The sequence below is a fragment of the Cottoperca gobio genome, chromosome 11 (assembly GCF_900634415.1).
Source record: "Cottoperca gobio chromosome 11, fCotGob3.1, whole genome shotgun sequence".
Lineage (NCBI taxonomy): Eukaryota > Metazoa > Chordata > Actinopteri > Perciformes > Bovichtidae > Cottoperca > Cottoperca gobio.
Genome location: NC_041365.1, coordinates 7,121,458 through 7,135,019, shown reverse-complemented (window position 1 = coordinate 7,135,019; position 13,562 = coordinate 7,121,458). Strand labels below are relative to the sequence as shown.

At 37.3% G+C, this 13,562-nt stretch overlaps 3 protein-coding genes across 7 annotated transcripts; 1 reads left to right on the top strand and 2 right to left on the bottom strand.

Moving 5' to 3' along the window:
• Positions 1-45: 45 nt before the first annotated feature.
• On the bottom strand, positions 46-2,284 carry uqcrb (ubiquinol-cytochrome c reductase binding protein). The gene is made up of 4 exons (XM_029443985.1): positions 2,194-2,284; positions 916-984; positions 585-751; positions 46-234 (listed from the first exon to the last, which is right to left on the bottom strand). Exons 1-4 carry the CDS (start codon positions 2,210-2,212, stop codon positions 157-159), a joined length of 333 nt encoding a protein of 110 aa, XP_029299845.1. The 5' UTR covers positions 2,213-2,284; the 3' UTR covers positions 46-156.
• A 787-nt stretch (positions 2,285-3,071) lies between these two features.
• mterf3 (mitochondrial transcription termination factor 3) lies at positions 3,072-7,100 on the bottom strand. Of its 5 annotated transcripts, none has more exons than XM_029443934.1 (8): positions 7,055-7,100; positions 5,185-5,543; positions 4,921-5,073; positions 4,619-4,808; positions 4,192-4,339; positions 3,978-4,049; positions 3,715-3,876; positions 3,072-3,600 (listed from the first exon to the last, which is right to left on the bottom strand). In XM_029443934.1, exons 1-8 carry the CDS (start codon positions 7,096-7,098, stop codon positions 3,406-3,408), a joined length of 1,323 nt encoding a protein of 440 aa, XP_029299794.1. In that variant the 5' UTR covers positions 7,099-7,100; the 3' UTR covers positions 3,072-3,405. The 5 variants fall into 5 exon arrangements, with proteins under 5 accessions (XP_029299794.1, XP_029299798.1, XP_029299795.1 ...); XM_029443938.1 differs by lacking the exon at positions 7,055-7,100 and adding an exon at positions 6,737-6,755; XM_029443935.1 differs by lacking the exon at positions 7,055-7,100 and adding an exon at positions 6,253-6,390.
• ptdss1b (phosphatidylserine synthase 1b) lies at positions 6,407-13,407 on the top strand. The gene is made up of 13 exons (XM_029443928.1): positions 6,407-6,857; positions 7,030-7,121; positions 7,615-7,659; positions 7,774-7,898; positions 8,069-8,227; positions 8,619-8,770; positions 9,077-9,218; positions 9,441-9,553; positions 9,758-9,823; positions 11,020-11,119; positions 11,910-11,969; positions 12,266-12,344; positions 12,425-13,407. The coding sequence occupies exons 1-13, from the start codon at positions 6,568-6,570 to the stop codon at positions 12,520-12,522; spliced, it is 1,521 nt and encodes a 506-aa protein (XP_029299788.1). The 5' UTR covers positions 6,407-6,567; the 3' UTR covers positions 12,523-13,407.
• Positions 13,408-13,562: the final 155 nt, after the last annotated feature.

The following is a 13,562-nucleotide window of genomic DNA, read 5'->3' as shown; positions in this document are numbered from 1 at the left end:
AACTGGAGCCTGCTATCCATTACATAAAAAGGTGACACTTACACATCTTGTACAAAATGTACAATTTTTTAATGAGTACTGTTTTATATAGGTAAGATTTCATTTTAAATACACCAGGGAAAAACGGAGGACAAGGATTAACAGGTCCAGAACCATCTATTTCTTTATCCACTCTTCCTTTTCTTTCCTCTCACGGATCACCTCCTCCACATATGGTAGCAGATAACCGTTATCCTAAAAAGGAAAAAAGAAGAAAAATAAGAAGTTGACAAATGAAACTAGGCCAACAACTCAAATCATTATCGATTTTTGGTTACTTTATGGTCAAAGATCCTCCAAAACCTATATTTTATTGATCCTTTTTCTATTTACTAACACTTGAAAACATTTATTTTCACATTATTACAACTGTTTCATACTTCATTGTGTAGGTAAATGTATTTAAAGTAAGCAAGTAATGCAAAATGATTTTAAGAAAACGCTAATGCAACTATCTACATACCGATTGGTTAGGAAACAATGCAGTATAATATAATGCTTTCACATTAAACCCTACCTCTACACTAAAAAAAACATGCATGCACCTCTTCAAATTTAGTCCACTGTTCTTTAGGGAGGAGCTGATGCTTCATGGAGAGATCCAGAGCTCTTTTGATCCTGAACTGCCTGTCAAAGTACTGGGATTCTGGAATCCTCTTCAGGGCCTCCGTCACATCTTCATCCTCATAGAGCACGTCATCGCGCATTAAGCCTGTCAGAAAACACGCAATGCTTAATGGAAAATCAATGAGCTTATTTAAAATCACAAGCAATGATGTTTACCCCCTACATTTGCATTATCATGTGTAGCCTCGACATCCTGTAGCTTCAAAACAAGTAAGAATACACTGAATGTTTAAATATATTTTGGCTTACCAAGCTTGTTGAAGCCGGACAGGTTGTAATACCATTTGCGGAGCCCATACAGGAGCCTGCCTGTTGCCACTGTGAATTGACAAAGAAGACACATACAGACAGGATCAGTCAGGCAGCACAAACTTTAATTTAGAGAAGAGCATAATATTAAGTGTCCATCAGATGTGTAGGGAAGGAGTATGATTCAACAGTAATACAGTGTTACTAGATCTTTGGTACGTATTTCAGGCTTGGATCAGCTTTGAGTTTAAATGCTCAAGGGCTGCAACTAATGATTATTTTCATTATCGATTACTCATTTGGTCTATAAAATGTCATAAACTGAAAACTGTCCATTCCGGTTTCTCAAAGTCTACATAAGTCTTACATAAAACAGAGAAAAGAAAGGACATCTCCATATATGAGAAGCTGAAAACAGCTTTTTTTCTGACATTTTTGCATTAAAACATTACTTAAACGATTCATCGTTTATCAAAATAGTTTACGATTAGTTATCCCATCGGTGCAACAAGCTAAAACTGTCTATGTAAAACATTTCGTTTTTTGCATTAGTTTTTTGCTACGGCTTTCCATTATATTAGATTCATAACTTTTGATTCTGTAATTATTTTGCTTTTTCTTTTAAATTACATTTTCTTATCCAAGTATATGACCCCGTAAAGCACATTGAATTCCCTTGTGTGTGAATGGTGCTGTATAAATAAACTTTAATTACCTTCATGCCTATGAGACTCAACTGTTACTTACAAGTTATTAACTATGTTCAAACTATATTATCTGATTAACACATTAAGTCTTGGATGACATACAGTAACGTAAGATAACGTGTCCTTATGTGATCCTTAACATCTTCAAGTGCATTGTAAAGAAAGGTGAAGCAACACAACAGTGGCTGAAATGCTAAAGGAGCTAACATTATCTGAAATCAGAGTATAAATGTTACTGCAGAACACCAAACGACGCGATAACATCTGCTTGGTAAGATATTAAGAAATGGTTAATCACTAAAGGGTTAGCAGAACGACTGTCCAGTTGTTACTGTGATTAGCACCACTAGGCTAACGTCAGGTGAACAGCACCCTTAGCATCAGTTAGCATGGGGACACTAGAGGACACACACAAGTCAAATGCGTCAAAAGCCAAATACAGTCGGACAAAATAAACACAACACAATATCATGTGTTACAGTATAACATGCGTAACGCTATACCAGCATAACACACCTTTAACAAGTTAAACTACAACAGAAAATGTAAGTAAAGATTGACGTTCATTTACCTGGTGCCCTCGACGCCATTTTCACCACTAAAAACCAAGAACGACCGCGGTGGGTTATGGGTAAGGAGTGTTCATGTCAATGGGAAATTGCGTAACTTTACATTACGTAGTTACACTATATTTAGAAACTCCCATGGCTGATTTTCAGTTGGATCTTAAGTAAAATGTCCTTACTAAAATATGTTTTAAAGAACACGATTTGTTAATAATATTTTAAATAAATCTACTTTCTCCAGCAACGAACAATAGGTCTCGAATTTGCTCATTATTTTAGCCAAATGTTACATTTATAAATTGATATTCTGTAAATTACCATTCAAACAAAAGCGTATCATACATCTTCAAACACTACGTCATTTAAAAACATGTAATAAAAAATAAAAACAAAACTATTAATTCATGCAAAGTATTCAATATTATATCTGATTAAGTAAACTTGTGGGATCATATGTATATTATTTTTAACTTTTTCTTTTTCTCTCTATGCATACATCTGTCATAAAACAAAATAATCTTTATTTTGTTTCTAACTCTATAGTTTACTACATTCCCTCAAGAATATAATTGTAAATTATAAAATGTGTGGTAAAGGTAAAAAAAAGAATAGGGAATATAAATCTATAAAACTATAATTATAATAAATAATAAAAATATGTAATTAATTTGATGTAAAATAACTAGCTTTCGTCACAACTTGATCAAGAGTGATTGCATATTAAGGCAGAGCAATTACAGTGGAAGTCCATCAAAAAGTGCAATTACCTTTACATAGGTAAATGTAGCAATACCAGAATGTAAAAACACCCCATTACAAATAAAAACTGCATTCAAAGTCTTAATAAAGTAATGTTTAATAATTGCAGCACAAGTGAGACCTGTTCTTTTAAAATCCACTCTCTTTATTACAGGCAGTTTTCAATACATGAGGGATGATCACTTTATACAAAGACAAATGTTTTGCTGGCTCAGTACTGAACATAATTATTGTCACATTAACGTTTTTTTTACATAGACAGTCAGGGTGCATAAGAATAGTATTTCAGTCAGAAGTTCTGATATATATTGTGTACATTTTTTAAATATTGCATTTACATAGCAAGCTTTGCATTTCAAACCCAGTTGATGCTCTATACATTTAAAGGCTTTCATGTGTGCATGTGTCTGACATGATGGTATTTATTCTGTGCGCTTGATCTTTAGTTTTCTGAAGAATCAAAGTGTCTTTTGGAACAAATTGAAATCTTCCAATGTGACAAAAGCCACCTCAGTGCAAAAACGCTCATCATGCAAAAACACCAGACGTTCCAGCGAGATGTAGTTGGGCAGGTCTGGGTCATACTGAGCCTTTTCAAGGTACTCGAGGAACAGGTGGCGCTCTCTTATACGCAAGTACTTGGAGTTGAGGATCTATGGGAAGATATATCAGATGTTCAAGTCATAATTCTGAATATAGACAAAATGCAAAGAAAATGAATTCCAATTTGTTTGTAAAAAGTCAACAACCAAAAACTGTCAATCTACCTGTGGGAACTTGGCGATCAGGTTGTGGGGCACATTCATGGTATTGTGGACAAAGTCAAATATTTGGGTTAGCTTCCTTTTGTTTAAAGTCAGCACTTTTGGGACGGCAATAATTATGTGTTGGATCTCGTTTTCCTTAAAGCCGAGCTCTACTTCACACATCTGTGGAACACATTTAAAAAAAACAAAAAGTATTTAAAAACACAGCACCCCCAAGGTTACTCAAACAATGTATTCTAATAATGTCTTTAGTCATTCAGTACCTTCAGATTTTCTTTAACAGGCTCCAAACTGCCACATAGTAATCTGGGTAGACGCGTTAGAATGTTCCGTGTCTAAAGAAAGAAAGAAAACAAGCTATAATTTGCTATTTCTTTCCTTACCTGTAAAGTCACAATTTATTTTTGTGGGGAAAAAATGACAAGATACAAACATGGCTAAGCTTCTTAATGAGACCTCATACATCAGTTAACTTACATTATCTGCACTGAGTTTGAGATGCTGCTGATAGAAGCGCAGTCTGTTGTCCAGCCTCTTCACAGAGAAGTTAAGCAGATATGGCGCTCTGGAAACCATGGATGCAATCGTCTCAGAGCTGAAATTCTGTGACTTGAGAAAGTTCACCCTTTACAGACAACAAAAAAAGACAACATTATTAAGATAATCTCACAGCAGGTGCGCAACTGCAGACAAAGGACATTTTTTCGAAGTTATAATTCTTCTTTGTTTTTCAATATTGTGATAAATATCGTATTGTGGTATTATCAAACCGTGAACTTTTTGTATCATACATCCCTATTATATACAGTTACATACTTTTGGGAAACTTCTCTTATCAGACTGATTTAATTTAGAATATATAAAGGCATGTAATGTGTCCGTTTCTGAGATCCCTTTATGTCACCTGGAATGTAGGTGTACCAAACTCTCAGTGAGAATGAATGGGTTTTGCGTGAGGATGTTGCCATAGCTAGAGTCCTCCACTCCGATGTCTTTGAGGAACAGCAGCCTTGGGGCCACATCTGTGTCAAAGTTGAGCCTCAGTAGCATGGACCCCACGTTTGGCCTTTGTTCAAGCTTCCACAGATTTACACCTGCAATGAGAGGATGAATGATCACAAATGTGTATCCGACAGATATTGGTTAAGTCACCCGTTTAAGATAACTTCTTATATCACAGTAAATCACAGTCTGCAGTTTATTTACCCATCTGTACCAGTTTGCTGAGTGTCTCAGACTTGTCGACATAGTCTCTTAGAGAGATGGAGTCAGAAGGCATGTCAAAAGGAACTGGTATACTGACAGCCGCTTCATCACTGATCAACTCTAATGATGACAACTCGGGAGCAGCATCCAGATCTGGAAAATAAAGACGGTACAATGTATTCAACTCCCTCTCAAGATAAAATTAACATTTAAATCAAATTCTAGTATAAAAATTTAAAGGTTTTTATGCAAACCAATATGTACCAAATGAAATCTGGCTTTCTGTCACCGACACTGCATCTCTGATTGGCAACAGGGGGCTCTTGTTCTCTACAACATCAGCTGTAGACACTCCTTCAACATCCTTGTTTTCCTTAGCCTCAGTTGCCAGATGTTTAGCAGCTAAGTCACTGTAACAGAACATCTGTTGTTTCCACCTCTGTCTTGCCTGAGGTGTTGTGTGATTCCCCTTGTTAATTGAGGATCCATTTAGGATTTTGGTGGGTACCCTTGTAACTGTAATGCAATGGCAAACTTGAGTGTAATACTGCCAATTACGAGCCACTGTCTTGGAGCCAAGAAGACTTCTGCCTTGTAGACACAGGTGTGCAGCCATGGCGATTCTGCAAGGGGAAAAAATATATAAGTCCTAGCATGATGAATAACTTTAACATTTAACTACTATAAACAGGTAAGAAGTGGACACCAAACTATCTACAGATCCATATATTACAGATAGGATTGTTACTAAAAACTTCTAATAAAAATGCAAAGAATGATGGAATAAATTATTGAATGGATAACAAGGCACTTTACATAGAGAGGTGGTTTTATTTGCATATATTGTTAGTATGCAGTATATATTCTGATTTATTTAAATGCAAGAAGAACATTGCCATTATATTCATTCCAACTAGGATATAATAATAAACGTGCAGTAAGGGTCTTAGGGCTCCATCACATGCACATCTTTGCACTTTGCCACTTCCTGGAAGGCTATACTGTTTGTAACTGTATATGTATAATTTTGTTTTTAACTTTAAGTGTATGCTTTCCTAGTGGCTGCTTAAGTTAGCTGTTCAAGAGAGTAATAGCGTGTAGAAAGAAATACAGTATTATTCATATCTACAGCAAGGCAATTCGAATAAATTACCTTTCCATTTGTTATTTTGTTAATGCAAGTAACGTTACGATATAAACATACGGTTGAGACTGAATTGTTTACCTACCAGAGGCTAGCGTTAAATGCTAGCAAGCTATCAGAATAAAACGCCCTTTTAAGCCTGGGGCCAAAGCCAACATATTATTTTAGATTATGTACCTTTCACTCACAATTATTGTCTCTCAACTCAGGTCATTCAGCCAACAAGGTGTCTCAAAGTCAACTGTTTTCACCGCGTGTTGTACTATACCGGAAGTAGTCAACGGAAGTCTCGCTTACAGGGATGAACCATAACGACATATTTGTGGGTATCACTAACTACATTTAATATACTTATGACGGTAGAACATTTGAAAAGCTGAATTTGATTGAATAAGATAATTACAGTTAAAATATTGATAAGTTACTCTATTGCCAGTTTATACTATTTGTTTTGGTGGATACTATAACACGTATTTTCACGTATACTGACCCCCGTTAGCTCTATGGTTCAGTCCATCTTTACGGTTCCTGCTTATGAGAGTCAACCTGTCTGTCTGCTTTTACAACTTCTAGTTTTAACCGTCAAATTTAAGAAAGTTGCCCACAATCGCGATATGGCAGCCGCTGTGGCTCCCCGAACACATCGGAAGGATAATGTCAACTATAACTTACATTTCCGAATGATAAACGAGCAACAAGTGGACGATATCTGCCTTGATTTCTTCTATAAACCACACACCATCACACTCCTGACTGTCACTTTGCTCAGCCTCATGTACTTTGCGTTTACAAGGTAAACTACAGTGTGAAAGCTAAACCTTTTCTGAAAATTGCTGTTTAATAAAAGCTAAGAGTACAAAACCACAAACGTTCAATATCTAGCTGGCTGCTTATAACTAAATCCAATATGCACAGAGGATGATAAGCTTCGCTGTTAACAAACATGTGATACTGTGATGTTACAGAAATGATGAGCAATCTGACAACAACCTCCGAGTTGGACTTTTGGTGGTTGTTTCCTTCTTCTTGGTCATCAGTGTCCTGGCCTTGCCTAATGGTAAGCTATGGTATTATTTGTAACTAAACCTACAGTGGTTTCAGTATTAAATTGTATGTGATTTAGTACAAGCCCGTGCTACTTTCTTGTCCACTAGTTCTGAAACATTTTGTCAACTTACATGAATCTGCAACTATTTTTGATAACTAGCTAATAGTTTAAGTCGTTTTTCAAGCACACATACCAAATATTTTCTGCTTCCAGCTTCTCAAAAGTGAGGTTTAATGGCATTTTTTTTTAACATATGTTATTGTAAATTGAATTGAATATGTTTGTGTTGGACTTTTGGTTGAACAAATCAAGCAATTTGAAGATGTCACCATAGACTTAAAGAAAATTGTGGGCCTATTCCTCAATTTGTTGACCCAAAGTTGATTTTTTTTGCCATATTGACTGACCTTAGTGGACCATGAGATAAGTAATTGTTCCTCTTCTATGAATACAAAGTGCAAACACACCAAAAGTCACTTACTTGAGACGCTTTCTTCATCAGGACCTTTTACCAGGCCACACCCTGCAATATGGCGAATGGTGTTCGGTGAGTGATTCCCATCTGTCTCGCTCGCTTTTCATCATTCACATTGACCAAATTATTCTGCTTTGATCCGTTTAAAAAAATATATTTATCCTCACTCTCTTCTGTCCTCGATAGGCCTCAGTGTTCTGTACTTCCTGTTTCTGGTCTTCCTCCTCTTCCTTAATTGGGATCAAGTAAAGATACTGATGTACTGGGTGGACCCAAATCTGCGCTATGCCACACGGGAAGCCGATATCATGGTGAGGATGGTTTTGAAACTCTATCATCTGGCTCAGAATAAATTCACACTACATCTAATACTAAATGTTGGAAGATGTCTGAGCGGATGCAAGGATGTATGTTTTTGGAATATAGTTAAGATAAGAATACTTCCAACACTTCCATTAATTTAGTCACTTTCCCCATACAGGAATATGCTGTGAACTGTACAGTGATAACATACGAGCGGCTCCTGAGCCACTTCGACATCTTCGCATTCGGCCACTTTGCAGGCTGGGCCTTGAAGGCTCTGCTCATCCGCAACTACAGCCTCTGTTGGACCATCAGCATCACCTGGGAGCTCACTGAGGTAAGATGCATGTATTCAAGACTCGGGCCTTAACAGAAATTCAGTCTACGAGGTCATACAAATAAATAAATGACTTGTAATTTGAGTCATCAAGCTCACAGGCGACAAGGATTGTTTGTTTGGGAGAAAGTCATTATAACAAAGCATTAGTATGAGCAGGACTGTATGCACATAACGTGTTGTTACCTTGACTGCTGCCAATTGTTGACTGGAGGGATTAGATTATGGGATTTAGCCTAACACCAGATTTACTCATCAAAGATTTGACTCCGTCACAGATCCAGAGGCCAACAAGATGCTAAAATCATTAATCAAGTCTTCTTGATTAAAAAAGTGTTTTGTTTTCACATAAATACATTTTATTTTCACGCTTTCTACTTTTTTTCCACAGCTGTTCTTTATGCACCTGCTGCCAAACTTTGCGGAGTGCTGGTGGGATCAGGTGATACTGGACATCCTGTTGTGTAATGGAGGAGGCATCTGGCTGGGTATGACCGCCTGCCGGTTTTTGGAGATGAGGACCTACCACTGGGCCAGCATCAAGTCAGTGCAGCGTGTTCTTTTCCTTTTACTTTTTTCTTTTCTTTCCTCTGTCCTTAAAAAACCTAAAGGGCCTAAACACATTAAAAGTATATGGTATAATTAGTAGTTAGGTCTTTTTTATGTTCTTTACTTTTGATACAGGTACAAAAGCAGGTAGTACTTGCAGATTCCCATGAGAATCACTTAGTTGGTTGGTCTCACAGAAAATAGATAGTTTATGATACTAGAATTCTGCATACTATGGTGAATGAAAGATAGCATGTGTATGTATCTCAGTATGCTCAAAAATGCACAAACTCTGTTCAGGGAAATCCACACCACTACAGGGAAGATAAAGCGAGCGGTGCTCCAGTTCACCCCGGCCAACTGGACTTACGTGCGCTGGTTTGATCCAAAGTCCTCCTTTCAGAGGCTCGCAGGCATCTATCTCTTTATGGTCCTATGTCAGGTACTGTACTGTATTCTTTGACCTTCAACTTGCTTGTCTTCGCTATTAGAGCTGTATCTGTATCTGTTTTCATTTGTTCTTTAAATTAATCAATAAATATAATATTCTAGAGAAGATCCCCCTTAACTATGTAATTCTGCTACTCACACATGGCAGCAAATATACAACATTTACATAAGAAATCCTTTAATCTTGTCTGTCTTACATCCTTTATCTTCACAGCTGACAGAGTTGAACACATTCTTCCTCAAGCACATATTCGTCTTTCAGGCATGTCACCCTCTCAGCTGGTGTCGCATCCTCCTCATTGGAGCCATCACTGCACCCACTGTACGGTATGTTCGGCCTTTAACAACACCTATTGACAACAATAAACGTGACACAATGCTACATAAAACCTGTGAGGTAGTATTTAATCCTGGCCTTACAAAAATAAAGTTTCAGATGTTTTCTGACATTTAAGTATGTGTTAAAACTTTAAATGCTGACTCTGTTCTTTGCAAGTAAAAATGTTCATATTTTTTTTCAACCTATTTCAGACAATATTTTGCGTACCTGACAGACACTCAATGTAAACGAGTTGGCACACAATGCTGGGTGTTTGGGTAAGTATATTTTGTCCTGTCAGTTCATGTTTTTCACTGGTCAAGAAACAAGCTGCATTTATGGTAGTTTTGAAAAAACCTTGTGTAACCCCAGAACATTTTAAAACAATTTCAACAGAACAGGATATTCACTAATATAGGACCTCAAAAAAACAAAAACAGATGGTTACAAAGGGACGGCATTTGCAGCAGAGCAATGGCAGTTACAATAGCATTTTCGGTGGTACCGCATTATAAAGCCACAGTTTTGTTACAATAACTCATCTCAATTGGTTTAACAACCAGGTGCAGTGTAATTCTACCTTTGTATAAAAGTGTCAATTCTCAGTTGCAGACTTGCAGTAAGTTCTTCCATTATGTAAAATCTTTCAAGGACTGTCATATGTTCAGTTTTACTCATTTATTTTTTCCATTGCACATGCCATATTTTGATTTGAATCCACCTGTCAGTTAAATCACAACATTGCGGTTTTAGCATTGATAGCAATAGTCTGGTAAACAAACTGACACTGAACTTTGTCCAGAGTAGGTTTTCTTTGATCTTGTTAATAAATACCACAATTAAGGTGCTGTGCCCAGGCTGGTTGGCTATTCTGGTTTTTAAACAAACAAATCAGAACTTAAGGACACGTGTTTATGGTTTGTGGTTAAAATGTATTGGCAGGCGAGGCGAGGGATGTTGTAGATTCAAATATGACAACCAATCAATGTTCTTGGCCACAAGCCCACAATCCTATCAGCCTGCAAGTTCTATGTCCTACAAGCTATTTGTAGTCGAGAGACGAATGGACAAGGTTTTAAATTCAGCTTTTTAACAGTGTGCTTTTGTAGTCCATTGAAATTCATAACATAATGTAGCTATTGACCTCACCTCAGACTCAAAGCTGCTAATGCCCTCATTCTGCTCTAGTTTCCATAGCAACGAGACAGGCTCTCTCCGTCTGCATGAAATACATAACATTGAAACAGCTCTCTTGTCCGACCTTTACAGTTGAATTGCATTTCCCACAGCAGCAGTATGGTGGGTGAATATTGTTGACGGGTTTTAAACGGCTGGGGAATAATAATACGGAGTTACACCACATGTTATACATCCACAGAGAAGCTACTGCAATGAAATGGTGTTGCCAAGAGAGGGGGCCATTGTTAAATACAAAAACATAACATTTATCTAACGCTCTTATATTTCCCTTTAGGGCCATCACTTTCCTTGAGGCTCTTGCTTGTGTGAAATTTGGTCACGACTTGTTTTCCAAGACACAAATTTGCCATGTTCTCCTGTGGCTGCTTTGTCTGGTAAGAAGAAACGTGTGTTTGGACTAATGAAGGATATGTTTCAATTCAGTCAGTCCAAAACAGATGCAACTATAGTTCCTGTGCAAATATGATAACATAATAATATAAATAAATAATTGATACACATACATATATCAATAATTTATTTAGTTATTAGTTATTTAACTAGGAAATCGCATTGAGATTAAAACCTCTTGTACAAGTGAGATTTATCGGGAAAAGAAAGGTCAAATAGCAGCATCAAACACATAACAGGACAACATCATCCAATCACAACAGCAACAATAGGTACAACTAAAATGATGTTATGATGTTTGCAAAAATAAAAACTTCTGACTTAAGTAAGTAGGAAGTTTTCCTGAGATGATCTTATAGACCAAATGTAATAGTGTTGTAACCTACGCAAAGTGAGTTATGACCATCCGACCATGCTGTATAAGGTACAATGATATTTACTACTCTGCCTTACCTCCGCTAGTTGTTTCTGATCAAAGTTGTTTCATAACAGTCACAATGAAGTGTTTCAGGGACCTGAAGCGCGTTTTAAAGCTGACCATGCAGACATGAGTGCTTTACACAGCTGTATGTTTCTGTCAAAGGATATTGCCTATGAGTTTTTCACAATGATAACACTGTACACCACTGAAATTGGCACCTTCAAATAGCCTGAAAACGTAGCTATGTTCATTCTCGCTAGCTTGTTGACATGTAGAGTAAGTATGTTGTAGTATGTATCCGTTATATTTGTTACAATCACCAAATGTTTTTTCTTCCTCTTGTACATTTTTAGGCACTCATCACACTTCTTTGTTTATATGGGATGATGTGGTATGAGCAAAATAGAATGAAGGTAAGATGTTTCTTTAGTTCTTGATTAAAAGCTTTCGTTAATTTTTTTATTATTTATTTACTTAATGTTTTAAGGGTAGGAACAGCAATGGTGTTACTGTAACATTAACTTTGTTCTGGTCAGCATGAACGATACCAGGAACCTGAAACTGATGCAGCTAAATGGAATTCTGTTATCATTTCTTTTATTATTTACACGAGAGCCTTTCCAATTGTCATTGATTTATAGCTTGCTATGTAGTTAGTCTTTAGAGCTGCGCACCTTTTTTATCACTCTGTACTTTCTTCTTTTTACAGAGCATTTCTGTACAAAGTGAAGACTGCAATGACAGCAGTGTTGTCGACTCGTGTGGTTTTGTCCCAGAAGGCGTTTCAGGTCAGTCTCATAAATTGGTGACAACTCTTCTGTAAACTCCATCCCAAATGTTAAACATAGTTATGCGTTTTCTTCCATAGCTCAGAGGGATTCATTGAGAAGTTTACAACCTACAAAACGGAGACGAGCTTCTGGGAGGAATAGATTTGTGAATGGCCATGGTGGAAAGAAACAATAAACAACAGCAAATTCACGTCCTCTGTGAAAGGATGACGGATGCACCTAACAAGGGGAATACAGTAGGCACCTAATTTTACTGAAGACATGTTGTAAAGGTTGCATCAAGGGTTTACTAAACCCTAGAACGCAGACTCTAAACAGCGTCACATCAACAAATATGAGCTGAAAGCATAAGCAGCACTAACATATCTTAATACTGTATGACAAGGACAAAATGGGTCTTGGTTTTAATCTCAGATATTTCAACAGATTTAAATAATCAAGGAATATGCACTGGATTGTTAAAAGAGAAGATGGCCTTATTTAGACCATGAGTACTAGTATCTTAGCCTCATCATCGTACTACACCCAACATTTTCTACCTTAAATTACTAAATATTGTTTGGGTGCTTTGCACTGTGGGATACTTTATGTCCAGTCAGGGTTGTGCCAAACCAGCACTACCTCTTTGACTGCTGTGTTTTTTTTATTATTAATATAACTGTGTACTAAATGTAATACCTTTACTAGAAAACTGAAGATCACAGCATTTTATAAATTATTTGAATTGGTGATGATTATTTGTTAATATTGTTGAGTTAATATATTTGTGTTCACATATAATTGCCAAAATCTGTAATACAGTAATGCAGTGGTTTTCAACCTTTCTGTGGCCACACCAAAGACCAAGCCAAAATCTCAAGGCACACCTGTTTTCATATCTGGGCAAAATACCCTCTATAACAGTGTTTCTCAAACAGGTTTGTGCGACGGGACGGGGGGTGCTGGTGCGTAGTTCACTCCTCTCCTTTCCTCCGCTATGTAGGTGTGTGTGGGGAGGAGGGAATGTGAATGTGCAAGGCAAGAAAAAAAAGAACTTGAATTTCAGGGGGCGCGGGGTTCCGTTGGGGGAATATATATGTGTAAATGTATGCTGTCGGTGCGAGGGGAGGGGGGGTGCTGTTGGAGCTCCGGTGCGAGGGGAGGGGGGGTGCTGGGTGCTGTTGGAGCTCCGGTGCGAGGGGAGGGGGGGTGCTGTTGGAGCTCCGGTGCGAGTGT

What these genes read in the sequence shown, in the direction of transcription:
- uqcrb (XM_029443985.1), bottom strand. An exon ending in GTCCGGCTTCAACAAGCTTG is followed by an intron (nt 752 to 915) that starts GTAAGCCAAAAT and finishes GTTTTCTGACAG; the next exon opens with GCTTAATGCGCGATGACGTG. An exon ending in AGTGGACTAAATTTGAAGAG is followed by an intron (nt 235 to 584) that starts GTGCATGCATGT and finishes TTTCCTTTTTAG; the next exon opens with GATAACGGTTATCTGCTACC.
- ptdss1b (XM_029443928.1), top strand. Translation starts at nt 6,568, where the DNA reads ATGGTTCAGTCCATCTTTACGGTTCCTGCTTATGAGAGTCAACCTGTC. An exon ending in TCACCTGGGAGCTCACTGAG is followed by an intron (nt 8,228 to 8,618) that starts GTAAGATGCATG and finishes TTTTTTCCACAG; the next exon opens with CTGTTCTTTATGCACCTGCT. An exon ending in TACCACTGGGCCAGCATCAA is followed by an intron (nt 8,771 to 9,076) that starts GTCAGTGCAGCG and finishes AACTCTGTTCAG; the next exon opens with GGAAATCCACACCACTACAG.
- mterf3 (XM_029443934.1), bottom strand. Translation starts at nt 7,098, where the DNA reads ATGACCAAGAAGAAGGAAACAACCACCAAAAGTCCAACTCGGAG. An exon ending in AGAAAGCCAGATTTCATTTG is followed by an intron (nt 5,074 to 5,184) that starts GTACATATTGGT and finishes TTTATTTTCCAG; the next exon opens with ATCTGGATGCTGCTCCCGAG. An exon ending in CAGCAAACTGGTACAGATGG is followed by an intron (nt 4,809 to 4,920) that starts GTAAATAAACTG and finishes CTCTCATTGCAG; the next exon opens with GTGTAAATCTGTGGAAGCTT.